The sequence below is a fragment of the Pyricularia oryzae genome, chromosome 5 (assembly GCF_000002495.2).
Source record: "Pyricularia oryzae 70-15 chromosome 5, whole genome shotgun sequence".
Lineage (NCBI taxonomy): Eukaryota > Fungi > Ascomycota > Sordariomycetes > Magnaporthales > Pyriculariaceae > Pyricularia > Pyricularia oryzae.
This window is the reverse complement of record NC_017852.1, coordinates 1,519,403-1,541,779: the sequence shown is the minus strand read 5'-3', so window position 1 is coordinate 1,541,779 and position 22,377 is coordinate 1,519,403. Positions and strand designations below refer to the sequence as shown.

Below are 22,377 nucleotides of genomic sequence, written 5' to 3'. Positions count from 1 at the left end.
CGAGCGCGCGGGGCCCTCGAGGAATTTGCCAGGCGACTCCCAATCAATCGTGGTGGGATTTGCTTCTATTGTTTTGCGACACCCACCTTGCCGCCTCACGTGCATCGCCCGTGATGGAGACCGGCTCGGCGGCGTCGGAGGGCGACGACAAGCAGCCTCCTCATACGGCATCTACGACGTGGTCGATCTTGGACGCAGAGCGGCGCGGGAGCAGCAGCAGAGCGACTGATAGGCATACCAATACGCCTACCCCGCATCATCACAACCCATATGGAAGTCACACCGACAGACCAGATTCCTATGGCTCTGGAACCCGAGTGCCTACCGACTCTGGGAGTTATTCTCAGTTCTCGTCTGGCTCATCTGCGCTGGTATGTGATGTGTTGTTTTATTTTTGTCTACTGTTATTTTTATCTTGTTTTGTTTCTTCTCCTTTCTTATGCGCCGCCCTCCCAAGCTTGCCTCTTCGTCACGTTGCCACCCAATTTCTTTGGCCGGTCCGGCTCCCAGCCTCCCGCTCAGTAGCCTAGTGTTTTTTTTTATCGAGATCTGGATACAAGTCCTGCGGCAATGGGCAAGTGCCGACCAAACAAGTTGTACGGTTGGACCAAATCTCTACTGCCCGGAAGATCATCTTCATCTCCAAAACTTTTCGCCAATTAAGAGTACCAAACTTGCCTTGGCACATTGCATCACCCCTCATCCACCTCCACTCACACCGCCGACCCTAACAATGCACCGTTAAGCCGTCTATTGCTTTTGCCAATCAGTGAAGTTGTTGTTGCCAGGCACCGAAGCGCGACCAACGACTATACAATCTAATCTGCATGCAGACGAAAATGTGCCCATTTCAACCAACCATCAAGCATGAGGCTCAAGATTGAATAGCTGACATGAACTCACTTACGAACAAAGGCGGGCGATTATTGGCCCAAGGTCGATTCCGACGAATCTGATGAGGCCAGCCCAAGCAAAACTTTTGAACCGTACGCTTGTGTGCTGTCGCGCTTATTGCATACAACTTTTTGACACGTCCATATCACTAACGAACATGGCAGAGAACACAAACAAAAAAAATCGACTACCAAGAGATTTTTCCGGTACTTGTCTAAGAAATTAGGAACCTCGGCGCGTAAGTTGAAAATGCTTCTTTCCTTTCCAGTTCGCCGACCTGCCTAAACCGGGGCTAACCAAGTTTCAACACTCTGTAGCGCGATATGGTTCCCTGCCAAATGATGAGGTAGGATGAGGCATGAGTGCTCCACGCACATCCATACCATTCGAGTGAAAGCTAATCCGTCACAACCCTTGAAGCGAGAACACGACAGAAATGGTACATACTTGCAGGCCTTGGATGAATGACTGACTCTCAAGTCACATCACTCCTCCAGTTTGCAGCTCGCTAACCAGATTGAACCAGCAGAAATTCAGCACAGAGTCATCTTGGACCTTTTTGAAGACAAGTACCATTTGGCACCGTTGACCAATCCAAGGAGAGTGTTGGATGTTGGCACAGGACCTGGTACGTGGGCAATAGTAAGTGGAACCAAACCCGTTTTCCCCTATGCATCATGCACTCCACATGCAGACGTACACAAGTCTATCAAATACTTGCAAAATTTCGACTTTGGCTAACATGCATATCTTGCACAGGAATATGGTTAGTTGTGCCATGTCACTGCAACACTTGTCGCCCGAAAATCCGAGGCTCCACAGACATGCATAACATTGACAGGGTAGACCATGACTGACAATTATCCTGTATTCTCGGTTGACTGCAGCGAAACTACATCCACAGACGACAGTGATAGGCATCGACATCGAGTATGTCAAGCCTCATTTATCAAAGCCAAAGAACTGCACCTTTATGGTCATGGACGCAACCAAGGATTGGGAGTTTGAAGAGGGGTTCGACCTGATCCACGTACGCATGTTGGGAGATATGCAGGCAAAGGGTCACTTGGTCGAATCCATATACTCTGTGAGAAAAGATCCGCAGCTCCTTCACAACAGAATCGGTACTGATGACTTGCTCCACAAGAATTTGAACCCTGGCGGCTGGGCTGAGTTTACAGAGTGGATTGTTCACGTCCAAAGCCCAGATCATTCTCTGGACGGAGGCGCTTTCATGCGATGGAACAAAGTACTTCGCAGAGGTTTGTCCCTCCCAGTCCACTCCACAACACAGTGTCGATACTACCACCAGGGGCGACTGAAGCACTGTTCTGTGAAACTTTGAGCTCTATTGCTTGTCCCTTCCTGGGGCTAACTATTTTCCTGAACAGGCCTTCGAGAGCTCGGCTCATCTGTATTCTATCCACTTGAATACAGGCGCATACTACGACTGGCCGGCTTCGTAAACATACAAGAAAACAAATATGCGGCACCGACAAACGCCTGTTATCCAGGCAAGAGGCTGCAGCGCATAGGCAATTTGATGACAAGGAACTGGCTTGGTGTTATTGAGCCATTATCATTGCCTGTTTTTGGGGCCTTGGGATGGTCACAGGAATCCCTCGACCGCCTTATTGACGACGTCAAGAAAGAAATTGTTGATCCCAAGTTCCACTCCTACATGACCTTGTGAGTTACCCGGACTTTTTCCTGCAATTCCCGAAATCACAGCCGGCACTTCGATTACGGCTGGCTCTGTGCCTGCCGAGGAATATCACTGCAGAAAGATACAGCCCCGGTGTCCACTATGAGGACAAAAACTATGCACTTGCTGCATCCAAGAATGGAAGCTACAGGTCACTAACTGTGGTGCTGTTCAGAATGACCGTTTCCTGCCAAAAGCCTATGAGCGACTCGGCTGCTTCCTCCAACATCTCCTTCACAGTCCCACCGCCGCCAAAATGATAGCGAGCATACTGCAGGTTCGAGCCTGTTGTTAGTCGCGGCGGGTCCTGACCCTGCATGCGCCTACTGCAAAGATTATCGAACGATTTCAGCAGAGCCGCTCCATACTCGTGCTCAACCGCTCACCAGCTGGCCTTTTTTTGCCAGTATACTTGGTTCAGGATGGGGTTTTAACTCTTCTTGTTTCCATTTTTATTTGATCATTGGTCACAATATACCCATGCCAACATGTCCAATACATTTCCATGCATACATCGCATGCAGCTTCACCGCTGTTATATACCCAGAGATATCATATGTACAATTCTCCTATCGTCCTTCATTGGAAGCATTGCGATTACTATTGGTGGAAGGTTGTGACACAATTCTCTTGGCCTCCAACCCTCGATTTAGGGTACTTCTGCTCATCCACTAGTCCTGTGCCTCATCACATGGTTTAATTCTTGGGGTTGTCGGGATGCAACAGCCGCTACTGGCTGAGATGGTGGAGCTCCAGTGGTTGCGGTCAAATTACGGTGCAAAGTGGCACACTTACCACTTTAAATCATGCAGAACGCTGACTCGGGGCTGCGAATGCCCTGGAAGCTCTCGGGTGCGACCTGGGAACACCCCAATACAACTCTGGAACAGCTCAAACAGGACCAACATGCAAATACATATGTTGTTACTCCGTTATTGAGACGCAAGAGTCATGCTCATACTATTACAGATGCGGTCACTTCTGCGATCCGATCTATCGAGTCCTGTACAGATGGTCATGGGGGACAGTAAGGAAGACCCTTGCAAATAATCAGCAGAAAGTCGGCTGACGCGCTTTCATCTGAAGCATGAGAAGGACGCGCAACTGCGACCAGATATCTTCTGGGCCGACCGAAGCTGGGAAATCCAGCTGGAGCAGCACTTGGACCCATGCACTAGTAGCAAGCCTCCTCCCCTACAGAAGTCATTAAGCGCTCCTTGTGGTGCACCTAGCTTACGGTACCACAGCACTTACAGTTACTTCAAAGTCCCCGGCACAACCCAAAGCAGGGAATCCCACACCTGAGTACAGGTCTTTTAGTCTCATCGCAGTGCAGCAAGGACCCCCTTTCCCCCCTGCGTTGCGAAAAAAAGAAAAGACGCCTCGTCTCTCCAATATGGCGTCGTCTCGTGACCGCGCCTATGTCACCGTGTACTCCCCCACCCTCCTGACCTGGGTGTACGACTACTACGTCTTGGGCTTCAACCTCCGCTACATCTGGGGCTGCCCTACCGACGCGGTGCTCCTCCCCTTCTTCGCCGAGAACTTCTCCCGGCGCCACCTCGACGTCGGCGTCGCCACGGGCTACCTGCCCGCCAGGGTCCTCGCCAGCCCCTGGCGGCGCGCCGCCGCCCACCGTCAGCACCTGACCCTCCTGGACATCAACGCCAACTCGCTCCGCGCGTCCGATGCCCGCGTTCGCGCCGCCGCGCCGGGCATCGAGACGACGTGCGTCGAGGCCGATGTCGTCGCCGACCTGCCGCCCGTGCTAGCCAGCGTGGTGGAGGAGGAGCGGGCCCGGGTTGAAAAGGCCGGCGGCGAGGCCGGCAGCAGTAGCAGGTCGTGTCTGTACGACTCCATCAGCATGTTCAACCTCTTTCACTGCGTGCCCGGCGGGCCGGCCAAGCTGCGCGCCATCTCCACCTACAAGGCGCTGCTGGCCGACCACGGCGTCTTGTCGGGCTGCACGGTGCTGGGCGAGAGGCACGCCACAGGCTGGTTCAGCCGCTGGTACCTTAGGTTGTACAACCGCAAGGGCATCTTTAACAACATCAATGACACGCGGGAGGAGTTTGAGGAGGTGTTGAACAAGGAATTCGAGGAGGTCGACACCTGGATGTTTGGGATGGTCTTGTTGTTTAGGGCTTCGAAGCCGAGGAGGGAGGGGAGTGGCTATGTTGACTTGTTGGCATGATCTTGTCCGGTAGCTTTGAGTGCTGGATTTGTGTATGCTCCGCCCTATGCTTGAAAGATGTTTAGGTGTACGTGGCCTGAGCCCCTATTTGTCTGGGTATAAAAGGTATCACAAAATCAAAATAAGACCGGACTCCCTGCTTGCATCGCACCGAAAAATAACTGAACGATAAAATGACCATCAAGAATATGCCTTCCTTACACGACGCATCTGCTAGTGTCCAGGGTATCGTCACTCATCAATAATATGCTATTATCGCATCAAGAACCTCTTCCGTGCCTCCAGCGCACCCTCCCAACCGTGCTTCTGCTTGAGCACCCTCTCGTCCTGATCCTTGGTCCTCTTGGCAACTGCAGTCTTGTCCGCGTCGTCCATCTGATCAAACTCGTAGATCTTGATGAGCTTCCTATCTTCCTCTGCCGTCCAAACGCCCCGCATGTTCGGCATGCTTTCTGATGGGCCGGCAGCACGGTAGCCCATAGCCTTCTTCTGCGCCTTGAGCTCGCATACCTTTTTCATCACCGTGACGTCCCCGGATGTGGCGTGCAGGAGCTTGTTGATAAAATCTTGTCGATAGCCTAGCGCTGCCAAGCGCTTGACTTCTTCGCTGCATCTGGATGTTGAAGCGATGCTGTCGTGACCTCCCTCGATAGAGGGCAATATCGTTTGAGCCTGATAATGCAAGCCTCCCAACGAGTTTCGCTGCGCCGAGGGCCGCCTAGATGTGTCGGGGACCCGTCTTGAAGACGCCGATGGCGTTACAAGAGAGGCGGGCTGCCTTCTAGGGCCAAGGGGTGATATGATGTCGCTGAGTATGTCGTTGGGTATAGATGATAGTGGAGAACTCATCCCCATGGGCTTGCTTGCAGTAGGCCTTTGTAATGGTTTCGGTGTGGAGAATACACGGGGTCTCACGGGGGCTTCTTTGTCAAGTTTGAAAGGTTTCTTTACTGGTGTAGAGCGCACAGGAATTGTATGAGGCTGTGCAGATCTTGGGGGAAGGTTCGCTCCATGTGTCAGGCGGGTAGAGACCCCAGAGACTGTCCGAGAGGATGCCGATTTTGGATCAAAATTCTTGTTGATACGGCAAGTAGCTGCCAGTGCTTCTGGCAGCTGACCTTGCTTTGGGGGCCTGTCACGGTCTGCATACCGCACGGGTTCACCTTTTTCAACGATTGGGGCCTTGTTTCGCCCATTTGCCCCGGCGGTTGTATTGTCCTGGCTTGATGTCTGCTTATTGTTTCGGCTTGAGACAGATCGGCCGTGTTCTGATCTTAATTGCTGCGAGGAAGAGTTATCCAATGGGTCTTGTGTACCCTGGAAATCCCCATTCTCTTCGCCTTCATCTTCCTCATTGACACCGTTCTCAGGATCATCAAATGCAGTTTGATCCCGGAGCTTTGAGTTAACTTGGGGCGTGTCAGGGATTTCAAGATCCCGAGACAACCGCTTTCGTTTCCGTCGTCCATTGACAGCTTCTGTCGTTCTATGGCGCTTGCCCAGATGTCGTGGAGTTGGCGACGATCTTGGTCCGAACTGGACCTCGGGTAGCTCGTCATCGGAACCTATATGTTCTTCATGGCCCGGTGAAGATGCCTGGGGGAGAACCGTATCCAATCCCGAGCCCTCATCTTGATTCACAAGAATCCTGCTGCCCAAGTCTGATTCTGGCGAAACCAACTCCGAGCAGCCTTCCTCGAAGCCAAGATAGAATTCTATAAAGCCCTGTAGATTGGTTCGATAGCATGCTTCAACCGTTTTGGCCAACTCGGGGTCGGGGGATTCAAATCCAATGTCTTCACAGACTAGTGACCAGTCGCATTCGTCCAAGTCCCCATCCTGTGACTCTACAGCTTGCTGCAACTTGAACAGATCAAGTCTGACTCCACGAATACGAGGCTTCGTGTCGATTGTGTTCGGACATACTTTCACATATTCCCCCAATAAGTCGTAGAACTCGTGATATGTGTCAATCTCGTCGCTTCTTATTGCCGTGTGCCTATCGTGCGTTGGTGTTGTAGGTGTCTGGGATTGGTTGTGGTGTCTCTCCATCGACTCGCTATCCCCAGCGGACTTGGGTGATTGAGCTGGCGGAGTCCTGGTTTCCCGTGGTTGAGCCTCGCGGGCTTCGGGAGTTGGGGGATCTTCAATATCATCCGCATTTTTGGTGGGATCCCCATCATTGGCCTGTGAGGCTTGGCCGCGAGAGTTGTCCGGTTGGTCACGGCGATCGTGTTTAGTTTTATAGCTTGTATTTGTGACTACGCGTCGAGTTTCCTCTGGCTGATCATCTGAAGCAGGCAATCCGTCCGGGAAAAGCCTTGGTGCAAGCGTTCGATGGTAGCGGCTCCTCCAGGACTCAGCAGTGTGCGTGGGATTCTGAGCGGTCAAGGAATGTCAGATATCAAACCATATTGGACAATGCCGAGGGACCAACATACCGCTTTTGCAAATTCCTCATAAAACAGTTTGCCACCAATGTTCTCACCTAGTCTCCGTGCCTCATCAACAGCCTCAATGAGAGCCTCGTCTTCGGCTGGAGTAAATCTCTGTCGGCCGCCTTCTTTGGCCGTACGAGCCTTTGCGAGTGGTACTTGAGGATTTGATTTGGGCCGAGGACTCTTTGAGCGTGGGCTTGACTCAGTGAGTGCGCAGGCAGTTTGTTCCCTGCTAGCATGTGCGGTAGTCTCCTCTGGCTCGGCATCCAGTGGTTCATCATTGCCTGGCAAATGGGCAAGTTTCTTGAGCCATCTATCCCTCCACGATTGCGCAGTATGTCTAGGGTTCTGCAGTTAGAAATGTCAGTTGAAAATTCACCCTTCAAAAGTCATCAGAGTGAAGAAAAGACACACTTTTGCGGCAAAGTCTGCCCAAAACGTAATCCCCTTCAGGGATCCCTTCATACCGGGGCCTTGGGGAGCACACAACTGTCTCCTCGCGCATTCCGTGAGGATCCGGTCATCCTCGGCGGTGAATGGCGTCCGTGTTCCCTTGGAGCTACCGTTTGCGGGTATGGATGCTCGTGTGGCAGTGGCAGCCGATGTTGGTCTGGGAATCAGATAGTCTGCCTTGTCGGGAAGCTCCCCTTTCTCAATAGCGGCATCAATGAACTTCCATGAATACGAGTCCCAGTTCGAAGGTGCCTTTTTGGGGGCAGCGTCATCAGCAATCAAAATGTCTGCCTGCCGCTCCATGGGGACAACCTCGCCGCCATTACTCTAATGCACATTATTATTAGTGACTAGATTACAGTGGGGCTGATGATGTTTTCACTTTGCGATTAACTGACCTGGATTTTCTCCTTGAATTTGAGCCTGCTAGGCACACGAAGAGCGAGCCAGAACTTGATGCCGCTGAAGAGCAAGTCATCACGGTTGCCCCCTCCGCTGACTCCATCGTACACAATTGGAGCAGGCATAGCGCCGGGGGTTTAAGTGAAGTTGAAATTGGAGTTCCTCATAGCAAGAAAAACAAAAGCTGGTTGAGGTGGGTTTCCTTAAGGTGTGTGCTGCAACAGTTTGGATGAGCCAAGTCAAATAATTTAGCCCAACGGTGAGCGACCAGTGGGTGAATCGACTGTGAACGCCACAACGATCGAGTATAGCCTAGAACTGGAGCGACGAGCACAGATGTTACGCAGCAGACACTGAGTCAAAGGGCCGGTTTATTAAAGTATCCATGTGAGAGACGATAGCATTTCGTGGAGCGGGGCAGCACCCTGAACAGTCAATACTTGTTTGGCAATTTCCCTTTGGGCGATTTTGATGTTGCCAGTTGATTAAATGTCGCGATGCTCAGAGTGGACGCGTGATGTGGACTGCCCACCAAAAGCACGCAGTCACGCTTTCCTGGAGTTTTCGTGATCGGCTTAGTCATCAAAATTCTCTGGGGACCCTTCTTTGACGTCTCCAGATCCCAGGGCTCTGGTCGGGTCGCGGAAATAAGCCAAGCCAAGCCACGTTAGCTCAGGCTGTCGTCAGCACAGCCCCCTGGTCTGAGGATTCGTTTTGCCCGTCAAAGGGTGACCGGTCGGGTCGTGAGGATTCTAGCATTCAAAACAAACACACAGACGGGTTGGGATTAGTACGAAGCTTTTCTGGCCGGTCTCTGGTCGGAATCCTGTTTGCTTGCGCTTCCTTTTCTGCCTGTCTACATTAGATACCCCGATCTGCGTTTGTTTATTCAATCGCGGGGTCCTCGTTGAGCTTGTGTTTCCGCCGGCGCCTCGGCAGCGTCAGGCCGCCCCGACAAATCAGCTTCCGTAACACAAGACCGGGCGCGGTTTACGACAGACAAAAAAGTTCCGACACAAGTTGACCACGTCTCAACGCGTATTTTTGTTTTGTCGCATTCTGTTGCAATCTTTTTTGTTTTGTTACTCAATGAGGCCCTGTGTTGGATGATGCATCGTCAGTCGTACATTTTTCACCATGGGTACCATCGCGAAAATTGCTGCCGTTGTTCTCGGCATTTCGTTCATGACATTTGTGGCCTTCTTTGGAAGATTACCGATGTTTAGGTGAGTTTTATTCTGCGTCCCCCTTTTGCTAGAAGCACACAAGGCCGCATGCATATGCCCAGCATAAATAAACATCAACTAACAATGCAACCGTAGGCATACACCTGTATCTTGGTTACATCGACTATTATGGGTTTACATCCCGAGGGGAGTGCTGGCGCTTGACCAGAAGCTCACATCCGGCAAATTTGGTTCCTCGCTCATGAGGTTCGGGAGGTTCATGATGAACGATAGACACCCGACTGTAATGGTGCGTAGCCACTATCACCAGGTCACTTCTTCCTGTTAAGGGGCAACGCTGGTCATGCAGATATCATCACGTGCATGCGATCTCATCGTATACGAAGTTGGCTGGCTGACCTTTCATATCAAGATATTCTTCTTCCTGATTTTGGCCATTTCAGAGTCGGCAGCCCTGCCAAAGGCCTGGTCGCAACTCACGACGATGCAGCAAATAATCCTCGCCACCAGCGTCTTTCTTCCTTACTACACCCTCTACAAGGCGGCTTACACAGACCCTGGTTACATCACCGGTGACAATCACCGCGCGCACATGGCCGCCTACCCTTACGACTTTACCATCTTCCACCCGGGCTCCTCGTGTCGGACCTGCGGCTTGCTCAAGCCCCCACGGAGCAAGCACTGCAGCATCTGCAAGCACTGCATCGGTCGCATGGACCACCACTGCATCTTCATCAACAGCTGCGTCGGCGCCGGCAACGCCCACTGGTTCCTCCTGCTGCTCCTCAGCACCGCCTTCCTCTGCCTCTACGGCGGCGTGCTATGTATGTCCCTCATCGTGCGCAGCATCCGTCGCCGCGCCCCCGGGTTCGAGGTCCTCTGGTGGCGAGGCAACTTTGGTGACGGCATGGACCTGAACAGCTACTTTGTCCTGTGGAGCTGGGGCATCGCGGACCAGGTCCAGCTCGGCGCCGTAGGCCTGCTGGCCATCCTCTGCAGCCCCTTGGTCTGGGGCCTGTTTGGCTACAACATGTGGAACGTCTGGGGCGGCGTCACCACCAACGAGTCGCTCAAGTGGTCCGACCTGGGCGAGGACATGGCCGACGGCATCGCCTTCAAGCGCCGCATCGCCCCGGGACGCCTAAAGGATCTGCGCTTCGAGCCGGCCTACACCTCGTGGCCAGTCGAGGCAGAGCAAATAGTCATCCGCACAAACGACGGCCAGCCTCCACCGGTACAGGGCGGGGGGCTAGAGGGCGACGGCGAGTGGGAGCGCGTGTGGAAGCTCAAGAACGTCGAGAACCTCTACGACCTCGGGTTCTGGGACAACCTCGCCGACATATTCTCACCCACAAAGACTAGCAACGACAGTTACATGGAAATACCCCACGCTGAGGACCCAGGACCGAGGCGGGGGAGGAGGCGCGTTAGAGACTGAGCTTCTTGTTTTGTATTTGGATAATGGTCTCCGGTGCTCGGAAACCTGAACCATTGGTGAGATTAGAAGTTGTTGAATAGCAAACAAGATCGAGGTATCCGTCGGCGTTCAGGTACAATTTAGGCTGGGCTTAGACGTCACATTCATTTGTCCAGGGTCATTCCGGCCTTGAGCTGCAAGCAAGCCATATCGCCATTCCGTTCATCCTGGCCCATAATATTATACCAAAGAAATCTCTAGAAACTAGTCTATGTGCAGTTGGGTATATGATACAATGAGTGTTACAAAGTTATACAGCATGATTGTGCAAAGAAACGGCTTTGTCCCTCAGCGCTCAAAATGTAGGCCTAGATTGACGCTCCTTCTTTGGCTTAACCTTGGAAGTCGCCGCGCTACCGAGGAAGGCCACATCAAGCGAGTCTAATGGAGTCACGCCTAGAGAGGTTCTTCTCTTTATTGATGTTGACTTGCCCGGTCTTGAGGGTGTCGTCTGGCTTGACCAACTTTTCTTGGGAGCACGCTGCTCATCGGCCCAGCTGAATGCATCAAATGAGCCCTTCGGGCTGGCAGCGTGCGCAATTGGCTTCTTCTTCTTATTCCTGCCCTTTCCGGTGTCCGCGTCGGGGATTGCACCAAATGCAGCTTCGAACGGATCAATGGTCGGCTCAGGATTTGGAGGCGGCTGGTCCAGGGCCTGGCCAGATGGCGGCAGCGTCGTCGGAGCCCACATGATGTCGTTGAACGAGACGATCTTTGAAGGAGACGTGGGCTTTGTCTTGCTGGGCACTACCGTGGACGCATCGTTCGGCTTTGACTGTACATCGGGGATTAGACCAGCCATGTCACAGAGGGCAAGCCTGACACCCGACAGGCCGAACGAGGCAGCGTCCTTGGTGCGCCCCTCTTGGCTGCTGTGCGCGGCCGTGACGAAGATGTTCCTCTCCCAGCCGTTGCCCTCGGTCCACTTTTCCTGGGGGACCTCCCGTTCCGTCCTCCTCAGCTCCTCCCAGACCTGGGCGCAGGCCTTGACGATTGGGTGATCGTTTCCAAGGGCGTTGTTGGTTAGCCCCGCCGGGTCAAAGGCCAGCGCCGCCTTGTTGGCCTTTGTCAGGACGACGAGTGTCCTGACTTGTGCATCGCGCAAAAGCTGCAGCGTGACGCGGTCCCCTTCCTTGAAGCCCGCCGCCGCGTCGATCAGCAGCACCGCTCCCTTGAGCATCTTCCGCTTCTGAATGTACTTGACGATCTCGTTGCCCCACTCATCGCGCGAGTTGTGTCCGTAACCGGGCATGTCCATGATGTACAGCGAATGGTTGTGCCTCTCGCGATTCTTGGCCCTCTCTTTGGCGTCCTCGCGGACCTCGCTCCTCGACCTGCCCCCGACGGCCCCCCTAGCCGCCTCGGCACCCTCCGTCTCCTGCGGCTGTAGCAGTTCACACCCTCGCACCTGGATCGATGGAGCCGGCCCGAAGCCGTAGCAATTGAGGGTCTGCGTGCAGCCGGCCTTGCGGCTCGTGACGGCCAGGCCCGCGATGCCCCAGTCGCCGGAGCCCTTCTTGGCCAGGGTCTTGTCCACGTTGCCCGTCTTGCTCGGGTGCATGCCGGCGATACCGTTGATCATGGTCGACTTGCCGACGTTGGAGCGGCCGAGTAGGCAGATCTCGGGCACGAGCGTGTTGCGGGGGATTTCCTGGAACCGCCGCGCCGAGTAGAGGAACTTTGGCAGGCCGCTCGTCAGCACCATCCTGTCGGCGGCGCGGATCTGCGACGCGAGACATTTGGACGGGATGGCCAGCGGCGCGTCGGGGATGTTGGAGGGGCCCGGGAGGAACGAGACGTAGGTGATTGGTACGTTTTGGTTGGACGTCGATGGCACTGGTGGTTTTTGTATTGAGTTTATAATCTGTTCTCGTGAGGCCGGGTATGCTGTCGTGGATTGTGTGGAAAAGCAGACGCCTCTTGGCCGTGCCGAAAGGATGAAAACGGCACGCCTGGGCCCAGGCCCGGGCAGTCTTGAAGGCATCTTTTTTTGCTGCAGATGCTGAAAGCCGACTCTGATCTATGAGCGGTGCAAATCTTCAAACCGCCACTTACATGCCGCCTATTTTTCTTGAAAGGGTCTAGCGATTTTTCTGCAATGCGTCGCGATGAGATCAAGGTTGGAGCTATCTATTGGTCGATTATGATTTTAGCCCCATAATAAAACCCGATAAGCGTTGTTCTGCACGCCAACGTCGCATGCTTGTCCAGCTGCATCCAGAGCCTTGCAGGAGCTGCCAACTTAAATCTCAACGTCTCTAATTCGTGCCAACACCAAAAAAATACAAGCTTCAACCTGCCGTACAGAACCAAACCCGAGCAGCAAATACAAAACACCCCAGAAAATAAAAATGGCCTCCACAACAATCCAACCCACAAACCCCACAGCCATCCGCTCACTCTACCGCTCCCTCCTCCGCGCCCTGCCCGCCCGCCAGCACATACTATCCAGCGACCCGACGCCGCTGCACCGGACGCTGCGGGCGCAGTTCCGGCAGCCATCTCCGGGCGCCGAACCACCAAGCCCGCGCGCCATCGAGCAGGCCCGCCAGTACGCCGCCTACTTTTCCGCCCAGCGCACCTACACGGCCCTGCTGGAGCGCTACAACCCGGGCATGGGCATGGACGAGGAGGAGCGCGTGCGTCTGACGGCCAGGAGGGTCGGCATGGACCTGCCGGTGGAGTTTGACGGGAGCGAGAAATGAAAGTGCGGGAGGGGAAGGGACTCGGAAAATTTCAGGGGTGTAGAGGGTGGATGGACGTTGACACGCTGTCGTCAAGGTCTCTGGGGACTCGTGTGTGAGATGCCTCTGCTCAAATCGATTTTCTTTGGGTATCTGCGAGAAGAACCGCACGTTCTCTTATCGGTAGCAAAGGCAGCTCACTCATCGAAGTCCGGCAGGGGCACCCGCTGTGGGATAAGGAAACAGACCTGTTCAAAAGCAGTGGAGGCAAAATACCCAAAGGTAGTCAGCGATGGGGATTCAGCACTTTTTCGGGCTGGTTGTACTACGGAGACCTTGGGTTTTGTGGCATACAGGCTCCAGGGATGTGCTGATTACGTGTGTTGATATCCAGGGCAACTCGCACATTTTACGGCAACACAGACAATGTAAAAAAATATGTACAATATATTCATTCAAATCGTTGCTTGTTCTAATCATTTGAAATGTGGCTCGATGCAGGATAAAACAGGGAGAAAAGAAAATGCTGCCATTTTGGTCGGGGGTATCATTCAAACATTACCACATGTATGCTCTGCAGCAAATACATGCAGAAACTCTTCACCCAGTATATTCTCAACCTCTACCCACGCCTCCATCCTCGAGGCTCTCATCCCACCCTCCAGTCTCGAGCAGCCACTCTCCGACCCGCTCCTTGACGCCATTGATGCAGTCCCCGAGCGCGCTGTTCCACTGGTCCTGCACGACCCGGACCTTCTCCTTGAGGTCCTCGGTCAGCGCCCTGCTCTCTGCCTCCCTCATGTCGCGCACGCTGGGGTCCTCCTCCCCGTCGGGCGCGGCACCATCTCCACCGGCAGCGCCGGACAGCGAGAGGGCGGCGACGGTCCGCTCCGCCGCGACGGCCTTGGCGCGCGCGACGGCGACGCTCTCCTTGACCTCGTGCAGCAGGCACAAGAGGTTGGTCTGCGACTCGATGAACTGGTAGGTGCTCTTCTCGGCGTGGAGGAGCACGCTGAACAGGTGCTGCAGCGGGTGCTGCTCGTAGCTCGGGTTCTCAAGCACCTCCTTGACGGGCACCTGGATCCGGAAGCCCCTCAGGTCTAGCGGCACGCCGTCCAGCAGGTTCTTGAGCGGCGGCGCAATGTCCCAAAACGCCGAGAGCTGCACCTCGACGCCGCGCGAGACGTTCTCCTCGACCACGTCGCGGAACTCGCGCGCCCGCTGCAGCGACTCGGTGGCGAAGGCGGCGGCGCGCTTGGCCGAGTCCTCTGCGAAGAAGGCCCTCGCCGAGGCCAGCTTCTCCGCGTTGCCCAGGAGCTTGTAGGGGGTCAGGACGACGTCGCGGTAGCGGTCGTTGCGGTCCGTCAGGATGTCGTAGATGGCGCGGTGCAGCACCTCGCGCGCCTCAAAGATCCACTTGAGCAGCGTCAGCTTCTCCAGGAGCTCGGGCCGCTCGTCGCCTTCCTCCTGGGGGTTGTTGGGGCTGGGCTCGCGGGCCTCGCTGAAGATCTGCGACCGCAGCTCGTCAAAGAGGGCCGTGGCCTTGGCGATCCTGCCTGTCAGGAGGTCGTTGAGCGGCGCCACGACGACCTGCTGGAAGCGCTCAAAGTCGGCCTTTTCCATGTCCTTGGCGGCCCCGCGCTCGGCGACGGCAGAGTCGTCTTCGATGGCGGCGGCCTCGGCGTAGGTCATGTTGCCGCAGGCGATCTCCTGCTGCAGGTTCGACCGCAGCGACGAGATTCGTTTCTTGGACGCGGCTGTCGCCTCCTCGCGCTTCTTTTTGCTTTCGGTGATGAACCGGGCCTTTGTGGTTTCGATCTCGGTAAAGTCGGAAATCGCACGCACAGCGACCCTGGTGTCGGTCAACTCTGGGTGGTTGTTGTTGACGGCGGGGTGGTGGCGTGGGTATGGTGGAGGTAGGGTGACCAGTCGGGATACGTCGAGATGTGACGGATCAGGAGTGCTGGGCGTGGAATAAGAAGACGAGACCATCACGTTGCGCGGTTTGGGCTGCGGGGTCCGAGCTGCTTCACTCGATGAGGATCCTTCGTGCCACCCTGATTTCTCGGGAGGATATTCACTATCAGCCTCTCGCTTACCAGCGGCATCGGCATACGTGTTTGCAGGGTCATCGCTCCACTGCAAGGCCTCTCGCCCTTCTTTGGGAACACCCATGTATTTGGACTCGCGTTTACTACGCTCCATCCGCATTGATGGTGTACCGTTGGAGTCGGTCTCCCACCACCTGCTTGCTGGGCGGCCACGCGAGTCTTGCTCATCCAACGCATCGCTCACGCTCATGCTGAGGATGGGTGAGAGCGACGGCATATAGTTGGTTGACGACTGTTGCCAGTTTTGGTTGGACGGGCCCGGCATCCCAGGGGACGGCGGCAAGCCCGCCGATGACGGCGCCCAGTTCGACTTTCCATGACGGTCAACCTGCAGCTGCGGCTCTTCTCGGTGCATGGATCCAACAGATCCCCGATGCGACCGGCTGGGCTCCGAGGTCTGTGGAGTAAACTCAGCCGCGCTGGCTTGTGATGTTACTGATGCCCTCCTCGTAGACATGGGCCGGAACAGATCCCTGGTCAAGTCCAAGACCTCAGATCCCATGGCTCCAATGGACGAGGCATATCTCTCGCGTCTCAGGCGGGACTCGCTGACGATAAACTCGGCAAACAAACGAACCCGCTCAGCATCGTCTGCAACAGCAGCCTCCTTGTGTGCAAAAGCCTTGAAGCGCTCGATGGTGCCGCGACAAAACTGATCCGGAGTCTGCTTCACCACCGATTCCTTGGTGACCTGGCGCGGTGACATCTGACCAGACTTGCTGGTATCTAGCGTCAACCTCGTCTGCGAGTTGGAAGCAGACCTCACCTGTGAGCTAGACGCCGATCTTGTCTGCGGCGGAGGCGTTGGGAGGGCTTTGGGTGCCATCGGACCGTGGTTGTCGTTGAGCTGGTATGGTTTCTGGGGACACGGAGAAAACGGGGGTGTTTCGAGATAGTGACTGGGTGCGGCGGGAGCAGAGGCCAATGCTCGCGGGGTTATGTTGGTGCTTTCGTCGGCGGAAAGCGGCGCCTCTATAGTCGTCCTTTCGCTGCGAGGAGTCCCTCGGGTAATCGTGAGGCGCCTCGATAGCCGGTTGGGATTCGGTATGACTATGTCGCTCATTCCAGAGCTTTCTGCACTCTCCAGGGACGCATCTATTGAGTCGTGTATGCCCCTAGCTCGGCTCTCACTCCTCCTCTCACGCAGCGTCTTCTCTCCCCTGACGGCACCAGTTCTTATGAGTTGTGCGGAACCTGGAGCCGAGGACGAGCCTTGGGATTCTTGATGCGGTGGGTTCGAGGTTGGCGCGCTTGAACTAGTGATCAAAGGCGGTCTCGTTGGTGGGGTGTGGCTACGGTTGTGATCGTTGTCTTCCATCTCGTGCCAGTTTGCAGGGGTTGGGGGTACCGGCCCTAGAGCGGTCACTCCACTGGGAGGAGGTCTCCTTGTCGGCGGTGACATGATTGGATCACTGCCGTTGCTCGGCCGACATAAACTTTGGGAACGGCCACCTGGGGGAGGTGGTCCAGGTGGTGGTGGTGGGACGGGCATATTCGAACCCCATCGCACCTGAGAGGCAGACCGTGACCTAGCCGAGGTTGGTGTGCCGATGGAGCCCGTGGACTGAGTCCTCCTCGCCGAGGGCGGAAGCTGCTGAACCTGCCCAGGCTCAGCTTCCGGTGCTTGCGGTATTTGCAGCGACAATGGGGCTGGGATCTGGGGACGAGAGGTGGATAGTGATGCACTGAGCGAGGTCGATGGGTACATTCCATGCCCCGGGGAGTAAGTATCTGGAGGTGTTGTCGCATCCGGTGAATCCCGGTCCCGGCGGAGAAGGGATGGGATGCCAAACCTCCTGTCTCTCGAAGCAACTCTTCCAGCGTTGGGTGGTGGAGGTGGGAATGCCTGAGAATTGGTCGGATATTGCTGGTCTGGAGACTGTCGCAAGTGGCTCTGCGGTGGTGGTGCAGACCGGAGTGCCGATGTGTTTGCAACAACAGGCGAGTTTTCGTACACCTGTCCGGGCGGCTGCTGGCTCCTGGGCGGAGAGTACGGCGGAGGAGGCAGTGATGATCCTAGAGTACAGTCAGGGACCGGCCAAGGTCAGGTCTGAAGAATCTAACAAGGACAAGGACAAACAACGAGACGAGGCCATCTCACCTGTAGATTCTCCCGAAGAGGAAAACCTCTGGCTGTTGCGTTCGGATCCCGGCGCCGGAGAAGCAATCCATTCCTGCGGGTTATACGGCTGGATGGCGCTGACAGGTGTCGGCATGGTACTGAAGCCATTGTGCGAGGTCATGGACATTGCCGAGTGTGGCGTGTTTGACTGGTTGCCATAGCCAGCGAGTGACGTGAGTAGAGGGTTCAGGCCAGCGCGCAGCCGCGATGTCGGATCACGAGCGGCGCTCATTGTTTTATATGATGTCGAAGCTCCCTGTCGCCAGCGTCAAGCGACTTGAGAGATACGGCGGAAGACGCAAGACGGCGAATTGAGCACTGCGTCTTCCTGAGACCTAGAAGCCGCTGGGTAAAACACCAGCCACTGAAAGGCCAGGCCAATCCTGCTACTGGATCCGAAAAACGTGCAGTTGTTTTGTTTTGGTTTTCCTTGTCCGGGTTCGTGCAGCCAGCCGTTAATGCGCCAGTGGTGGCCGTTCGGGACCCAGTGCGCGGCGACACAAAGCGGTAGTATGTGGTGCACCGCGCGGGATGAATGGAATAACAAAAATAGAAAGCGCTCTGGATGCCCCTCACAAATCTTCCCACAAATCGCCACCTTCCAAGAGGAACGTCCTCTGTTTCGACAGCCACAGCAAGTTGGGAACCTTGGTTTTCAGTTTGTCGCCATCGGTCGGAGACTGAGTCCGGCTACAACAATCCAGCGTCCCCTTTTTGGTCTCGACGCATGGTCTGATTTTTTCGATTTTTTTTTCCGTAGCTTTCAAGCCTTGGGGTCCTGCGCGGTCTGTGATGAAGTGGGCGATGGCTGAGCTTGTTGTCGATCTCCAGTCAAAAAGGCGGAGTGGACCAAACACCACCAAGCCAGTGAATTAAAGTTGGGGAAACGTTCTGGATGCGGCTGCTGCACCTCTTCCTGTTGAGTGACTCCAAATCCAACGTTGATTTCACGTCCAAGAACCCAAGGGGGAATTTCCTGTAGGTGGGTGGGTAGGTAATGTACGGCACGCCGGTAGGAAGGTTCCTGCCTTTCGTATGTGCAGTATTGTGCGCCGAGCGGGTGGGAGCTGCAGCAAGATAAATGGAAAGGGGATTGGATTCAGGTTACCAATAGGGTGTAGTGGATGGCCAAGGCCGCTCGGGTCACCACGCCAAGTCTGAATGATAGTTGCTGCACCTTGGCTCCCGATCCGACAAAAAGAGCCCAGCTGCCCAGAAAGACAAGGGAGAGAATAAGATCGTGTCGGTCTGCCGGGATTAACCACTGCAGACTTTACCTCGGCGGGCCAAGTGTTACTTCCTGAGACAAATTACTACTGGCATCTTTGATCAACCCTTGAGAACGTCTCGGCAAGTGATACATACAATATCACTACTTACAAAGCAATAGCTCGGTAGTCTGGTTATCCGGGGGTCCCATACTGACTGACACTCTGTAGATGGATACTAGGCGGTGCGTGTAATAGATAGATGTTTGTTGGAGCTTTGCCCCATTCCCATGGCACATTTCACGCAACTGTGACCATTTTCGGGTTGAGGGGCTGGTAGAGAACCCATTTGCGCATTGTTTTTTCTCTGCAATACCTGAGAGTTGAAAGGTGTGGAGGCTGGAGATATGCAAAAGGGTGGTACCATATTATGGATGTGATTGGTGAAGATGTTGGTGATGGACAAACGTGGCCAGGGATCTATAATTAGTAGTGTGTGTGGAGAGACCCTTTTTACCCGTCATTGGCTGGCACTTGTGAGGAGGTTGCTCGGGCGCTTAACGCCTGCATTAGCGGGGTGGATTGGACTCCGTCCATTGCTTCTTCGACGTTGTACGAAGTAAAAAAAAAAAAAAAAAAAAAAAAAAAACACTCGTCGCCTGTGCCTGTCACTTCGCTTCCACATGCACTCCTGCCAGTCTGCTGCACTCGAGTTTGTCAGCCAGGGGTAGATTCGGTCATGCCGCACATTCACTACGGTTCACTTGCCGAATAGGGCAGCATTAAACAGCATGCAATCAGCCGACTGGTGACTGTTTTCCAATTGACCGACTCGGAATCATCTCCGTCAGAGGTTATCACCCCATTCAATACTACAGGCCTGTATTTGTATTTGATATGCTCTATCGTGTGACAATTTGCCAACCCGATTTTGCATTGAAGGTTTCGACCGCAGCGAGACGCCTGTGTCAAGGACAGCTATAATATACTTTATACACCTTATAGAGTCACACCATCTGCGCATGACGGCTTAAGATTGCACCTCTGTCGTCTTTCGAGTCTGACCATTCAGGCCAACCAGAATCATTAATCTCCACCCGCTGTTCAACTGCCCTTTTTGTAAAGCGGTTAAAGTCGAGCAAGTGGATCGAAGCCCAGCTTCACTACCATTAACCATGCCGTCTTCTACCACGTCAAGCAGGTTTACATGGTAACAATCCAAACTCGTATCTCAGATAATTGAGTCAATCGTAGGTATTATCAAGTCTGGAGCAACAAAATTGCTGTTAATGCCCTGATTCACTGCTCGCCTGTCCAATTTTCCCCAACCCATTCATTGATCAGGCCGGTCGTGGCAAGGCGAGGTAACGCAGACTTTCTTTTCAGCTTGCACTGTAGGTACGGATACGCGTCAGCAAAATGCAAGCCGTCGTACTGAACCCCCCAGCCGCGACCTTGAAATAGGGTCACTTACCGCTGATGGACCCATGTAAAAGAGCCTTCAGGCCCCCCTGCTTCCCGTGATTATAGGTTATAGGCGTTGCCGTGGGACTAGGCTTTTTTGGTATTTATAGTCCGGATGTTCAATTACCGCTCATTAGACTCATGTAATATGCCATCAGGTCTAGTCCAGAACGTTTAGATCCCCGCTGTTGTGGACGATCAGCATCGCGAAATGTGCAAAACTGGGCCTGTTCTTGACCGATACTTTTGCCATTGGCTGGTGAAATGAGACACCGGTGGACATGGGGCGTTGTAAGTTCTGTTGAGCAATCTTCAAGATTCGTCACTATTTTTGTTGTTGCAAAGGGGCCAAATATCTCTTGGCAAGCAGGGTGTTAGTAGAGACCAAAATATGTCCTCGATACAACAAGCTAACCGCTTCATTCTGACTGTTCTTTGAGCACCCGATACCCGAGTAGCAGCAGTAAATGTGGTTCAATCCAGGCTAGGATTCCAATGGATTACATGGCAATTTCGCTGCTAGATCTCATTTGTATACAGTATAGTAGAGGGAGCTGTAAGGCATAGAAACATAGCAAGACGTGAGCAATGGAAGGACTACCTCTGGTACAGGGATACAAGTACTCATCACAGCAAATCATAGTTAGACAGTCTTTACATGCCACTACAACTTCACCCGTGCCATCCCACCGCACCCACAATCCCAAAAATCACGCACCGCCCGGCCTGCCAGGAGCATAATGCCACCCCTCACCGTTCATATCCCTCCTCATCAGATACGTCTCCTCCGCAACCCTCAAGACCTCGAGATCCAGATCCACCACGCTGACGACGTCCTCCTCCTCCTCCAGCCCGGCCTCGACGCTGCTCCTCGGCACGGGCGGCGTCCTGCCCAGCGCCCCGAGCAGCGGGACGGCGACCTGGCTCAGGCCGCCGGCGTTGCAAAACGCCACGGCCACGCAGCTCTCAAACGCCCTGGCGACCGGCACGCTCTCGAGGAATAGGCGCTCGCTCTGGCCGCGGCTGAGGCGGCCGGCCTCGCCCGCGTCGTCCATCAGCCACCAGCTCGGCACGACCACGAGGTCCGCGCCGTCGGCCACAAGCGCCCGGAACGCCTCGGGGAACGAGAGGTCCCAGCAGACGAGCAGGCCGACGCGCAGCGGCGCGCCCGGGCGCAGCGTCGAGGTCGGGGCCAGCGCCGAGGGCGGCACGTCAAAGGCCGCGTGCGGCATCGAGGCGCCCGAGGGCGTCAGGTGCGGCCGCTCCGTGTGCCAGAGGTTCTTCTTTTGGTAGTCGCCGAGCACGCGGCCCGTGCCGCCCTCGAGAAAGTAGGCCATGTTGCGGACCTCGATCCCCGAGGGTGACGATGCGTCGGTGGGTGGGGAGGCCTGCGCGTCGACGCTGTGGACTTCGCAGATGGTGCCGGGGACTATGTGGATGTTGAGCTCCCGGGCGAGGGCCTGGTAGCGCTCCAGATAGGCGGCGGACGCCGCGCATGAGGAGAGGAAGCGCGGGTTGTCGGGCACCCACGAGGTCAGATGATACTCTGGTAGGATGGCCAGTTGGCAGCCCGAGGAGGCGGCCGCGCGGATGTGAGTAGATGCTTTGCAAAAGTTATGTTCCAGCGCCAGGGGCTAAAGGGCTTGATGTTAGCTGATGAAATGATGACTTTAGTGTGCTAAATAGCTCTTTTGCGATATTGTTTACCTTGGATTGCATTTGTATGAGAGCAATCTTTATAGTGGATGCCATCGTAAAGTAATTAGTTCTAGAACTAGTGCGTTTGGTGTCTGTTATTTATTGCATAGTCAGCTGTTGTTAAAGACTGCAAAAGTCTCCAATTCGGCATTTTGGCAAGTGATTTCGGGATCGACTTGACGAAGCTAGAGCTCGCAGTTTCCATGTATATATCCTGCGCCTAGTCTCGCCGTGAATAGCAATTGGCCTAGTCACGTCTATCATGCAGACGTCACCGGCCGTACAACTGCGGGGCATCTTCCGAAATTTCATGTCTAAAAACCCACCTTAGCTTGATCGT

The 22,377-nt window shown here is 54.7% G+C and overlaps 8 protein-coding genes across 8 annotated transcripts; 4 read left to right on the top strand and 4 right to left on the bottom strand.

Annotated features, from left to right (window-relative positions):
• Positions 1 to 113: 113 nt before the first annotated feature.
• Positions 114 to 2,859, top strand: MGG_14658 (uncharacterized protein; the record flags this gene model as incomplete). The annotated part of the gene is made up of 11 exons (XM_003718129.1): positions 114 to 371; positions 916 to 986; positions 1,059 to 1,132; positions 1,212 to 1,240; positions 1,315 to 1,333; positions 1,424 to 1,536; positions 1,654 to 1,660; positions 1,782 to 1,981; positions 2,042 to 2,156; positions 2,286 to 2,583; positions 2,775 to 2,859. 11 exons carry the CDS (start codon positions 114 to 116, stop codon positions 2,857 to 2,859), a joined length of 1,269 nt encoding a protein of 422 aa, XP_003718177.1.
• Positions 2,860 to 3,995: 1,136 nt separating this feature from the next.
• MGG_14657 (uncharacterized protein) lies at positions 3,996 to 4,793 on the top strand (the record flags this gene model as incomplete). Its single annotated transcript, XM_003718128.1, has 1 exon — positions 3,996 to 4,793. The coding sequence occupies one exon, from the start codon at positions 3,996 to 3,998 to the stop codon at positions 4,791 to 4,793; it is 798 nt and encodes a 265-aa protein (XP_003718176.1).
• MGG_00809 (uncharacterized protein) lies at positions 4,547 to 8,592 on the bottom strand. Its single transcript, XM_003718127.1, has 4 exons — positions 8,083 to 8,592; positions 7,646 to 8,011; positions 7,235 to 7,579; positions 4,547 to 7,172 (listed from the first exon to the last, which is right to left on the bottom strand). Exons 1-4 carry the CDS (start codon positions 8,209 to 8,211, stop codon positions 5,046 to 5,048), a joined length of 2,967 nt encoding a protein of 988 aa, XP_003718175.1. The 5' UTR covers positions 8,212 to 8,592; the 3' UTR covers positions 4,547 to 5,045.
• Positions 8,593 to 8,747: 155 nt separating this feature from the next.
• MGG_00810 (palmitoyltransferase SWF1) lies at positions 8,748 to 11,023 on the top strand. The gene is made up of 3 exons (XM_003718126.1): positions 8,748 to 9,312; positions 9,409 to 9,562; positions 9,686 to 11,023. The coding sequence occupies exons 1-3, from the start codon at positions 9,224 to 9,226 to the stop codon at positions 10,709 to 10,711; spliced, it is 1,269 nt and encodes a 422-aa protein (XP_003718174.1). The 5' UTR covers positions 8,748 to 9,223; the 3' UTR covers positions 10,712 to 11,023.
• Positions 10,696 to 12,822, bottom strand: MGG_00811 (uncharacterized protein). Its single transcript, XM_003718125.1, has one exon. The coding sequence runs from the start codon at positions 12,732 to 12,734 to the stop codon at positions 11,046 to 11,048; it is 1,689 nt and encodes a 562-aa protein (XP_003718173.1). The 5' UTR covers positions 12,735 to 12,822; the 3' UTR covers positions 10,696 to 11,045.
• Positions 12,823 to 12,967: 145 nt separating this feature from the next.
• Positions 12,968 to 14,101, top strand: MGG_00812 (uncharacterized protein). The gene has a single exon (XM_003718124.1). The coding sequence runs from the start codon at positions 13,102 to 13,104 to the stop codon at positions 13,453 to 13,455; it is 354 nt and encodes a 117-aa protein (XP_003718172.1). The 5' UTR covers positions 12,968 to 13,101; the 3' UTR covers positions 13,456 to 14,101.
• MGG_11489 (uncharacterized protein) lies at positions 13,823 to 19,095 on the bottom strand. Its single transcript, XM_003718123.1, has 2 exons — positions 17,647 to 19,095; positions 13,823 to 17,561 (listed from the first exon to the last, which is right to left on the bottom strand). The coding sequence occupies exons 1-2, from the start codon at positions 17,897 to 17,899 to the stop codon at positions 14,050 to 14,052; spliced, it is 3,765 nt and encodes a 1,254-aa protein (XP_003718171.1). The 5' UTR covers positions 17,900 to 19,095; the 3' UTR covers positions 13,823 to 14,049.
• Positions 19,096 to 20,786: 1,691 nt separating this feature from the next.
• Positions 20,787 to 22,208, bottom strand: MGG_00813 (uncharacterized protein). The gene is made up of 2 exons (XM_003718122.1): positions 22,047 to 22,208; positions 20,787 to 21,973 (listed from the first exon to the last, which is right to left on the bottom strand). Exons 1-2 carry the CDS (start codon positions 22,089 to 22,091, stop codon positions 21,050 to 21,052), a joined length of 969 nt encoding a protein of 322 aa, XP_003718170.1. The 5' UTR covers positions 22,092 to 22,208; the 3' UTR covers positions 20,787 to 21,049.
• Between the last annotated feature and the right edge of the window lie 169 nt (positions 22,209 to 22,377).